The sequence below is a fragment of the Sitophilus oryzae genome, unplaced genomic scaffold (genome assembly GCF_002938485.1).
Source record: "Sitophilus oryzae breed Bouriz unplaced genomic scaffold, Soryzae_2.0 scaffold_1165_pilon_pilon, whole genome shotgun sequence".
NCBI lineage: Eukaryota > Metazoa > Arthropoda > Insecta > Coleoptera > Curculionidae > Sitophilus > Sitophilus oryzae.
In genome coordinates this window covers 618,552-631,256 of record NW_022145799.1, presented here as the reverse complement: position 1 = coordinate 631,256, position 12,705 = coordinate 618,552, and the positions used below count along the sequence as shown (strand labels likewise).

Here is a 12,705-nt window from a genome sequence, read left to right as displayed (position 1 = left end):
TTTTCCAAAGAAAAATCGCTATATAATTGGTAGTTTGTTAGAAAAGTAGGTCAAAGAAAAATTGCCGATACTTGTTGAATACGGCAGGTTTAATTGTTTACTCTGCATTGTCAATAAATTCGAAAAATACCAGGTTCAATCAATCCCATATTTATGTCATATACTAACATATGAAATCTCGTTTTTTATCTGAAAAAATAAAAAAGTTATAGGGGTGAGCCACTTTTGAGACGCACCCGGTACACACAGCCTAGTTTAATGTAAAATCAAGAGATTCGATCAATGAATGTGCGAGTGTGGTTGTGTATCTTTACAAACAATGTAAATTCATTAATTTTTATCTAAGTTTACTATCATAAACATTTTGAATTGACAGCGCGCGATAAAAATAATTTGTGTTAATTGGCTGGTTCATTAATCAACCCGCGTGGTGGAATTACGCGTATATTTTTAATTTGTGCCGGTTAAAAAGAAACGTTAAAAATATATCGGCTTGAGCACGACATCATCTGATAATCGCCGTGACTGACCTTGGCCCTTTAAATGTGTAGAATTAATCAAATAATTCCCTACCATCACAGATTATACAGATTACAAACTTTGTTTTTTCTTTATTGTTTTTCGTGGTTCCAATTTTCGGAATCGGGCACTAGTTAGGTTACTAGTTTGCGCACATAGCGCGCCCACTTATGGCCTCTAAAATTGTGCACAGCGCCTGACCGGTACAGTTATTAGAGAGATATCGGAAAACCGAATAGCGTCATGCAGTGTTTACGCGTACCTTATCATGACTACGATATGCGCGAGTCAATTTTTAACGTAACACCCGCTAATAACGTTATCGCCTGACGTACTTTGCGGATCAATTACACCAAGCGCCATTTCTAAATATCGTTTAAAGATTGCTTAAATGGGCATGTGCGGGTATTTGACAGCCGGTGCCGGAGTGCAACTTTGTTCAAGTTAGCAACCGATCGTTTAGAAGCGATGTCGAAGCATGTTCGTTGCTATGGTCATTGCAAAACTATTGTCGCTTTATCAAATCGGGTATTCTCGGAAAATGCTGCGAAATATGGTATCACTATCACACTCTTGCACACGTGTGCGATACGGTCTAGGCAGTCGCCACGCCACAAAGCGAGCAATCAGAATATCGCTACGAATCGATGTTGCTACTGAACATAGTGCCTCAAGCTACTAAATTACTTTGCTATCGCTTTGAAACATGAACAAATTTGCACCCCCGGCCGGCGAAATCTTTTATTTTAGGTTATGTTTGAATTGTTTTGAATTATTACTTTAGTTTTATTAGGTAATTTGATATTTAAGTAGCTGGTGGGATTAGTTTTAATTAAATAAATATGGCCCTAAATATGGATTCCACCTCTTCCAATATTAAAAAACTTATAAAGAGGCTTAGGTTTACAGCAGATGACGACTTCTAAGAGAATTTGTTGCTTGTTGCCCTAAACCCACTGGCAGACGTTGAACAATAAAGCACTGGAAATAAGCACTTTAAAACCCTTTAGTTTTAAAATACCTAGTAAACAAAACAATTTCAAAGTTTTAAATTCAAAGTTAGGTTAAGTTTAAATAGCGGACGCGACGCGAACAGAATTCTTTCCAATCCGATAACTATAAATGAAGAGGAAGAAGAGAATTAATACCACCTCACGTAAAGGAAATAACACCTGGCCTTCTTAACGTCCATGCACGCTATTCCGTTTAGCGATATCACTCTATTACGCTGTTTATTGTTTTTTTTTTAAACAATTTTCGTACAACGAATTAGGGATAAGATTTTTATCTGTATACATATAATATACCTAATCTGTGCTACCATCCTATTTATTTGTGTTTGCTATATTGGTAACCAGCAAAAATTAGCTATAATTTTAATATTATTTAGTTCATTTAAAACGGATTTGCTTCAGAATTGTTACTCTGAAGCAAATCTGGAAATTTAAAACAGGCTCTATGGTGCGTTTGGTTTGGCGTTTGGTTTGGTTTGGAAGATGTCATTCTCTCTTGACTATTCCAAATGAAGGGTCCAGGGGAAAAACTTGATAAGCGCCAATTTCTTAATTTTAGGATTTTACAATATTATAGCAGGTCTAACTGGTCCCTACAAAATGTATACACTCGGCAAGACAAGAAAGATTCATTCAGAACCTCGCAATTAGTGGAATAAATTAGCGGTTTCAATTTTCAATTAGCGTAGAAGTTTGTTTCTTTAATATCAATGTAAGCATTCAGAACGTCAAAATTAGTGGTAGACATTTTGAAATAGTAGAAAAAAGTTATCAAACTTTTAACTTTTCCACTAATTATACTTCAAAATTTGCGAGAAATGTCATTTTGGCCTTTGATTATCTATTAAATACTCCCCAAAAGGTAATGACAAAAATGTGCTAACTACTCTCTTTTTGTGTCCTTATTTACTGGACTAATAGTACACGAAGAGGTTCAAACAAGAAGAGATTCTTGATATCGTTTTAAATACTTCCTATATCACTATAGTGATGGCACAGGTGATGGGCTATAATTTAAAATACACACATCCCATGGTACCTGTTTGATTCAATTACAAGTATTTGTTCTAATATATTCGCGCAATATTTAAATTCCGAATTAATATTGTATAAGCTCTAACAAATTCAGCCTTAGGTTAGATAAAGAGTGTTTTGCATATTGTAGCAAACATGGCGCCGTTATTTATGTTAATCAAATTCCTCATCGTAACATTGCATGTTTTGTTTATTATACGAGGTTTAATTTATTTATTTACACAATCTGTATAATAGATACAAATCTAATTATAAAATCGTTTGATTTGATGTATAAATTTACATTTGAAAACGAGAAAACAAGATAAAAATAATTGCTCAATATAGTATAATAACAGTTTGCAGTTTTTAAATACTTTAATATATTTGAATGTATTTGGGCACTTAAGATAATATCATAAAAATTACTTTCATTGGATCTTTATAAATTCACTATTGCGCAATATCGCGGGTCTACACCCTACACCTGTCAGTTTTGCTGACACATTTTGACTGATTCATTCCTAAGGCTGGCCCAACAGTCCACGAGATATTTTTTGTCGTTTTTGTACATTATAACAGTTTTTTATTCCTACTTCGTGAGCATCGGCATGTAATTTTGTGTTAAGCAGTTTATGTTTACAAAATCACCGTAATAAAATTGTCTGGACCACTGGACCAACTGTATATCTAGGAATATCGGAATAGCACAATTCAAATATCCTATTAGTATTCTTTATAATATGTTAATAATTGTTTGTTGTAATCTTACCTGTTTTTCTTAATGGAAAATCATTATTCGTTGTAGTTGAAGAATCTGATGCTGTGTCCATTCCTTCAGACCTAAAACAACAAAATCATCTATTAATTATTATCTCAATTTTCAATTACAGTGCGTATCTTAAGCTCAGACCTAATATTTACATGATTATTATTGTACTCTAAGAATTTCTTCTTTATTGTGAATTATTTAAGCGCCACATTTTCCAAGAACTCGTATTTTTCAGAACGCTTTATTTTATCTAATCAATTACTAAGTAACAGGCTTTATTCTTAGAAAAAAGTCATTTCAAGTGGTTAGCGCCTCTAAATATAATCTTTTCTTAATGATATTTGTCGGTTACTATCAGTGGCGGCTCGTCACCCGTGTGACTGGCTAGGCAATTCAACGTAATGACATAAGCATTCAACGTAATGACATAATGATTGACATAATGTACAAGTATAGTTTTTATTAATCAATTTTATCTATTTTTTAATCTATTACTATGGAGTCACTATGGAGTACATCATAAAATTTTATTTTATTTTTATTTATTTACGCAAACTTAAAAATTGGTAGTATTGAGAGAAAGAATAATTGTGTTTTATATATTAAATTGATGAGTCGGTCTCTTAATAAAGAAAAGTTATTTATTATTATATCAGTAAAATTTAACCCCTTAACGAAATGTGATATATCTCCTTATGAAATATCCGGAATATCCCCTTAACATCTAAGCCTACCGAGCCTCCACGACTTCATGCGAAGGCGACCGGAGATTTCGCCTAAGCTCCGCCTTAATACGATACAACTCCTATGTAGCCTCGCTACCGCACGATGAGTTAGATAGAGACAGAAAACTGCCATACGTCGTGCATCGACTCTGATAGTAGGCGATGTAGTTAATGGAAATTCTTGCATTGCTTTATCATCACCATTACAAATGATCAATTCATTCACACGCTAGTTAATTTAATAAAAATTACAACGATTTTTTCTCCACACTTTTTTTATTTAAATATTTATAGATTTTTATCTATTGGTTTCTGTATCATACATATTCAATTTTTATTTAAAAATGTATCACTTTCTTCCACTAATTACTTTACTTAATCCTGAAATAAAATTCCCTCCTTTTCAAACTGGAGTTTTTCGAGACGCATTGTGCTCCAAAAGACGGCGGCGCTACGTTCTAAACTGGGCTGTTTAAAAATAGCCCGGAATCAGCGGGAAAGTATATAGGAAAAGCCACTTCGCAAGTACCACTTTCCTATGGAAAAACCACTTTGCATCGCGTATTAGTCGTTGGCCTAGATCCAGGCAGAAGACGCAGGAGAGAGAGTATTCCAGGCCGTCTTTGTTCTTTTTTTAGCCGGAGACGCCATTTAATTTTAACCAAGCCACTGATGACAATGTGGAAGACGGAAATAGAACAGAAGAAACGATATGGTTTCGAACTCTTTATATTAATAGTCGGTTTTATATGCGAATTATGAAGAAGGAAATTCCTAAAAATAAACCATTTATACTTGAAAGTAAATATCTAGATTCAAGAACTAAAGAATACAAGGACCAATAATACCCGAGACTAGTTACCATTCCTCTAAACAGTGCCGTGCTACATATCTTTCTTTAGCTACTTGAAGAGATATTTATATTTTTCATAATTTTTTTGACGACGCGGACGCCTATGACGCCGGAATGTTTTTCAATACCGACCCAAGAGAAGGCTTGGATACAAGCATTTTTCGAGCATAGTATTTATATTTTAGGTAGTATTTTAAGATTTCATAGGCATATTATACCATATCGGCAAGACAGCATGGGACAGTCTTGAGTCGGTATTTACATGTGTAGGAGTAAATCGCTATCGTCTATCTTGAAGTCGGATCAGGACGATCTAGATTCAAACTAGATTTCATACGCTTGGTAAAATACTTGCTCTTGTTTCTTTATTCAGTACATCTTATTATACTGATCGCGTATTGACTGTACTCTTCGTACACATAAAAATCGGCACCAAAGGCAGAAATGCCAACCCGGCATGAACAAAGAGTTTGTTTATATTTTGCTTCCCAAGTAGCATTGTCACGACTTGCGACCACATATTTACTAAACACAACGTTGGATTAGTTACAAAAAATAGTTAGCTCCCTACCTTGGGTATTAAAATAAATTTAAACGTTTTTATAACGTTGTGCCGACGTTGGACTAGTACTACAGCAAAGTAGAAGCTTCTGCGACGTCGAATAAACGTTGTCTTGTAACCTTTTTTTAAGTGATCTTTAGATGATTCGGACAACGTAGTTACAACGTTGGACAATATAGAGTTTTCCGACGTCAGTTTCAGGACCTATTCCAAAGTTATGCAAACGTCGTCTGTTTTACTAATTCCAACGTTGTTTTAGATTTCCTTATTCTTACGTTGGTAGGACGTCGAGTCACTACCTTTTGCAACTGTATTGAACCATAACCTTAAATCTTAAATTTTCACTTCATTGTTCTGTTCAGTCAGACAGTTCAGTGCTGTTTTTGTTTTTATAAAAAAAAAACTTAATTAAAATGGGACATAAGAAAGGTACATATAAAACTAAATTTAAATATACATCGACATATATTACCGATAGTTTATCCACTCCCTTTATTTTAAGTCTATGACTCCCCCTTTTATTTAGATTATAGAGGGCGGCACAAGCTAGACTCTAGGATGACTAAATTAGGCAATCTTGCGACTAGTATACTACCTGTTAAGGCCCAACTGCGACTTTATTAGTCCAGTATGCGACTACTCGAACTACTCCATCTTAATCTTCAAAACAACAAAGTGAAAGCCGCCATGTTAAATAAGAAAATGTTTCATTCCTAAAATAGCAATTCCTGCTTTTTGAATACATTAACTTGAAATATTTGACCCTAAAAAACACGCGGAAACAATTTTTTCGACTGCGAATAAATTATTCTCATTTTACTAAAAAAAAATTCAAGAAAATTTGTAAAACTTCTTTAATTTTAAGGCCCATTAGTATTTTTCAAAGTAGAAACAATACATTTATCAATAAAGTTGTTTGCGTTTAACTTTTTTTGCCTTGGGTAACGAGTTACAGAGTCGGTTAAAGTGTTTCAATAATTATGATCTTCAAACATCCTCCACACTTAAATACTTTTTGTTTTGTTTTCCTTCACTGCCATCTGACATATGTCTCTAACTAAATCATAAAAATAATATTTTTTACTATAATTATCCCAATTTAGGATAAAACGCGATTTAGACGCCATATTAGTTTTGTATTTCTGTGAATTAGAATTTTAAACAACGTTGCAGTTTGTACTAAATTAGGCTTCTAGCCAACGTCGGTATCCAACGTCGTTTCGACCCAAAAATTATTCTCCAAACTAGTGCAGACTAGGGTTGGCACGAGGTTGTGCCGACGTTGCGCCCCGACGTTTGGTCGCGTGACACAACGTTGTCCCGACGTCCAAATGCTGCTTGGGTTGTGTCTGTTGAGACAAATCAAATCAAAGTGTATGGTTGGTTTCTCTTTTTATACATATCTATGGCAGAAGACATAAAGAAAGAAATGTTTAAAATTTGAAATATTTTAGAACTTCTTCAAATTTACTTATTTCTCTGAGACAGAAATAGTTTAAATCATGAAAATAATTTTCTTTCCGCTGTAGTTACTTCCTTTACTCCTAATACGACATAATTACGATTTATGTACAAAACCAACCGGCCTATTCAACTATTCGCTCTGTTTCCTAGTTCAACAAATATACGGAACCGTCTGCCAATTCCCCCATATACGCTTAGCTTACACATGATTGGAATATTAACTCCAACGATTGTTTTAGTCAATGAAATTAGACGGCTGTTGTTTACGTTGCGATTCCAACAATCGATTGATTACCGAGCATTGTGTAGTTAATATACTCCAAATTCTTGAAATACTCCACCTATTTTTAGACTTTTACTCCAAAAAGATTTTAATTAACCTATTGTTTTAACAGTTGCCTATGATTTCAGGTTTGGCTATTTGTCTGAGGAATGAATACTTAGCTGCAAGAAGAAATAATACTAAAAACACTAATTATTAACTCAATTTATCTTTAGACACATGCATTGTGCATTATCAATCTCTGTCAATCATTTATAAAAATATATATTCCATCTAATTTACTATGTCCAAGGTCATAGATATATTACCAGGAAATTCGTTTGCAATGTTTGGCAAAGCAAACAGCAAACCAAGACAGCCTGACTACATGTATGTTTTACTGATGCACCAATAAATTAAACTATTTCCTTGCCAAAAAATTACTCAAGTACTAAAACAAACATTACGATTTTTCGAATAAGAGTGATAAATTATATCTGCTTAATATTAACAACGTTCTCAATGTAAAATGTTCATTGCATGCAAATTAAACCTATTATTCGGATTTGATAACTTTACGATAGAATTTAAATAATGTTTTTTTAAAGTTTATAATGTAATAGTTAAGTGCCTTGTTATTACCTGATGTTACAAGTAATTATTGTTTTGTAATTCAGTCAACAAAATATGGATTATTATTCGTAATTAATAAAATACCCGCCCAGACAAAATAAAAACACTCTCATTAAAAATCGTTTTATTTTCATATTTTTTGCATGTTTACATCTGTTATTGAAAGTAAAGGATGATCAAATTCCCCAGGTTTATCTATTAAGATGTTTGTATATGTTGATATTTTTCGATAATGTGTCATTCAGAATTCCCAACTGAGATATTTAGAATTTTACAATTTTTATTTATATTTTTAATTTAATTAATTAATTTCAATGGATTAAGTGAATTGTGGTTACATACTAAGGTTACACATTGCCAGAACATACGGGGTGTCCCAGAAATAAGTGCAAATATTTTAACTGGTAGTATAATTCAACCCCAGAAACACGCCTAAGAAGTTTTTTTCGCGAAAAAACAAATTTTGAAAATTCGAAATTTTTTTTTAGATTTTAGTTAAAAAAACATAATTTCTTGATAATATGGCAACATAGGTATTAGATTAAATTTACAAGAAAGAAAATCCAGAAAAGATCCAATGGTTCTCAAAATTTTAGCAAAAAATCATTTTTTTTGGAAATTTTCAAAGTAAAATAACTCCGTTATTTTGGACTTATTTAAAAAACGATAAGGAGAAAATATGTTTCTTTTATCGAAATCTACCATCCCTTAAAATATTTGCACTTATTTCTGGGACACCCTGTATAGCTACAGCCCTAATTTTTCATGAACAATATTAAATTTAAGTTTTAACAAACTCACTGATTTTTTTAAGGTTCCGTACCCAAAGGGTAAAAACGGGAACCCTGTTACTAAGACTTCGCTATCCGTCCGTCCGTCCGTCTGTTACAAAGGTCTATCTTATGAACCGTTATAGCTAGACAGTTGAAATTTTCACAGATAATGTATCTATGTTGCCGCTATAAGAACAAATACTAAAAACAGAATTAAATAAATGTTTATAAATAAAAAAGTAGTTTCACTAAACATTATCTTTTAAGTAAGAATTTTACATAGAATCTCTCAAGTCCTCCGTCCTGGCCGCGTGGTTAAAACGTTAGGACTTTACGCTGCAATGACGTTGGACCGTGGTAAGGCAGGTTCGAATCCTAGTCAAGGCGACTTTTTTTTTAATCGTTTTTTTTATTTTTTACATATTTTTACATATTTATTTTTACTTTTTACATATTTATTATTGATTAATACATGCGCTTGGGAAAATACTCGCCTTCTGTCTTTATTCAGTACATCTTATTTTACTAAGCGTGTTGACCGTACTCTTCGTACACATGAAAACCTGCACCCAAGACCAAAAATACCGACCCTTAGTAGATAATGAATGGTACGGAACCCTTCGTACGCTAGTCCGACTCGCACTTAACCAATTTTTTTTAAAACAACAAAATAATTGATGTATAATTATTAATTTTATAACGACCCAACTAATTTGTCGTCTGCCAATCTCAAGGGAGGATCTGTTCGAAAATTCGTTACCTCGTTGTTTTTTATACAGTATTTCATAAAGCTTGTCCCCTTCACCTGTTTCGGAAGGTGTTTTTTCCCTCAGGAAATCAATAATACCTCGTAAATTGTGTTTCCGAAGTTGGGGGCCGAATTGTGGACCCCACGTGTAACGTCCTTGACCTCTGCTCTTACAACTGCACGTGGCGTGTTAAAACGAGGGTAGAAACGGTGAAAGCCACTTCGCTTAAGAGACGAAATGTTTTCTTTGCCGTGATTTCTCTTTGAAATTAATAAAAATATGGATAGGACGGAATTTTCCAGGAGAAAAATGAAAATTAGAAAGCGCTTAATATATTTTTTTCAGAATTTTTAGGACTTTTTTTTAATAACATTTTCTAAATACTTTATTGCTTCTTCTTGCCAGTCTCATAACAAAAAATTGGCACCGGGAAGCACGTATAGCCGCACATACTAAAATCTATACTAATATATAAAATCCTTAAGTGACTGAAACAGAATATATTAGGTTACTGATTATTTTTTTTTCTTAAATTGCGGAACTACATGGGAATATTTTAGTGTAAATGTAGTAAACCTTATTAACATTCAATGCGTTGAAACACCCGTCTTGTAGATGTCACCGCTCATACCCAATTTATTAAATAAATCTGGTATGCGGATAAAAAATATCTTCGATTTAAGTAAATTTATTTCTACATTTATTCTTAACTTTTGCAAATAACGGCGGCAGCCTGTGGTTTAAAATTTCACCATACATCTTATTAGTTATTATATTTTGTATGAATTAACTTGGTGCTAGGTAAGATTTATCCACGATCCTGCTTAAACCGCTTAACGTAAAAATCTGATTTTTGGAAAACAAATTGACTTTAGGGTGTAGGGGTTCGATAAGAAGGGATTTTTCGAAACTCGAATTCTAAGGGCGTGAAACTATCCCTCAAATATTAAAATATTTTTTATTTAAAAACCGGTGAGTTTTTCGGAAAAACTCTTAAACACGTATATTTGATTTTGTTATTTTACATATTTTAAGATTTTTTATAAATTATACAGGGTGTTTCATAAAATATGACCATTGGGTAATCACGATTCTGCTTAAACTGCTTGACGTTTAAAGCTGATTTTTGGCAAACGGATTGACTGTGGGGTGTAGAGGTTCGATAAGGAGGGGTTTCTCGAATCTCAAAATCCAAGAGGGTGAAAACGCCCCTCATATATTACAATATTTGTTATTTAAAAAACGGTTAGTCTTTCGGGAAAACGCTTGGACAAGCATAATTTATTTGGTTTTTTTACATATTTTGAAATTTTTTAAAAAATCATACAGGGTGTTCCAAAAAGTTGGGTAATTTCTTAACCACGATTCTGCTTAAACTGCTTGACGTAAAAAGCTTATTTTTGGCAAACGGATTTTTCGAAAGTCAAATTCCAACGAAATGAAACTACCCCTCAAATATTACAAAGTCATATAATAATATCGCCATATTGTTTTTTCTCATGCTGACATAAATGTGAGAAAATTTTATCCAGTTTGTATGTTAATAAAAATTCTTGCTTTGCTTTATCATCACCATTACAAAAAATGATTAATTCGACGCGAACGAAGTCGCTGGTACACGCTAGTATGAAATAAAATATCTTCGTAGACTGACACTATTTTAAAAATTAACATAAACATGTTTCGATCAGGTGTATCACTGACCGTTATCAAGTGTGATGCAATCTAAAAGATTGTTAAAGATGATATTATTGTTTGATGTAAAAAAGATTCATTGAATTTGTGAAGTTTTTTCAACTGAGGTTCCCTGTGGACAATCCGAGCTTCCGTCCACTTTATATTGTGCTTCTTGGACCACACATGGTCTACAATAGCTGGCTTCATTGTTTGACATCCCTGTGTGTGTTTTTTTCACTCTGACTTAACTATTTTTAAAGTTGGATAATTATAAGACGTTTTGTCTGTTCAATATATGATGCTGGGTCCAGACCAAGGCGACAAAAAGTAAACACGAATTTGAGACAAAAACAAGACAAACTTGCGACAAAAAATTGGGAATTCTGACAAGACAAACTTGAGACAAACTGTCCACACCGCAAGGACAAAAATACAACAAAGTCAAAAGTTTAGTTGTTGCGAATGAGTTTTATTAACCATGTGCGATTTCACTAGTCTCCTACTGTTGGCAGCAAACGCCATCCACACTGTCGTAAAATATACGAACAAAACATAGACACAACAAAACATTGATCTTTACCGACTCGAGACGGGACATTGAAAAGTCTCCGAATTTTGAAACAAAACAAAAATGAAACAAAAATGTATTGGATTTGTCCCAATTTTGTCGTAAAATATGATCGTTTCTGTCTTGTCGTTGTTTTGTCTGCTTGGTCTGGACCCGGCATGACTTACCGCTTCCACAAGGTAGCTGGTAGATGCACTCTATATCTTGTTTCGATCTTTCCGTTGTTGTTTTTCTCAAGATGCATCCTGGAGTGGTTCCAAACTGCAGTTTCAACCTGCATCATTATATTTTGTCATCATCATCATCATCTTCAGCTTATTCAACCATTTCCAATTATGGTGTAGCTTCCTCACATACTCTCTTTGTCCTTGGGCCCATTGTTGTCTGTTGTTAGCTATGCGAGCCCAAGTTGTCCCTGCTAATTTCCTAATATCATGGTCCTATCTCAGGTTCGGTCTTCTCTAGGTCTCTTAATTCCTTGTGAGTACCATACTGTAATTTTTGTGGTACATCTGTTGTCCATTCTTCTTGCCAGGTGTCCTGCCCATTGCCATTTGAGGAATTTGACTCTGTGGACGACATCTCTATCTATTACCTGGATCTTTTATCGTATCCACTCTATTCTTTTACGGTCTTTCTTGGTTATTCCCAGCATATTTCGTTCTATTGAGCGTTGTGCGATCTGCAGTTTCCTTATGATATCCGTCTTAAGTATCCAGGTAGTATAGTTTCGCATCACTGGTAGTACCGGTTATAATTTGTAGTTACATTTAAATTTATTTGACCTATTGAAATAAATTTATTTTTTTATTGATGTCTTCCCAAAAAAATCGTTGTTCTAGGGTATAAGGTGCTAAATAAATACGTTCAAAGGTAACTTGCTGTAATTAATTTCATTATTTCGTTTTCTCATGGTCTTCGTCCTGTTTTCGAGGAGGAAATCGATAAGGGTCCTAAATCACCCCTCAACTTGAAATATTGGAAGTTAGTAAGGTCAAAGTAACGGTAAAGAGGAGGGAGAAATCAAACCGTGAGTCAGTAGAGATGGGTATATGTCGCAAATTTCGAATTTGTTACATTTGAACAAATGAATTTACTGCATAATAAGTATTGTTTTCCTA

The 12,705-nt window shown here is 33.6% G+C and overlaps 1 protein-coding gene across 2 annotated transcripts in view; it reads right to left on the bottom strand.

The window, feature by feature from the left end:
• LOC115887858 (histone deacetylase 5) overlaps nucleotides 1–12,705 on the bottom strand; it is a 77,209-nt gene that overhangs the window by 22,027 nt on the left and 42,477 nt on the right. For both annotated transcript variants that reach the window (XM_030907377.1, XM_030907372.1), the window contains exon 2: nucleotides 3,319–3,389. In XM_030907377.1, coding sequence (XP_030763237.1) covers nucleotides 3,319–3,389 — 71 coding nt within the window. The remainder of the gene's footprint in view (nucleotides 1–3,318; nucleotides 3,390–12,705) is intronic.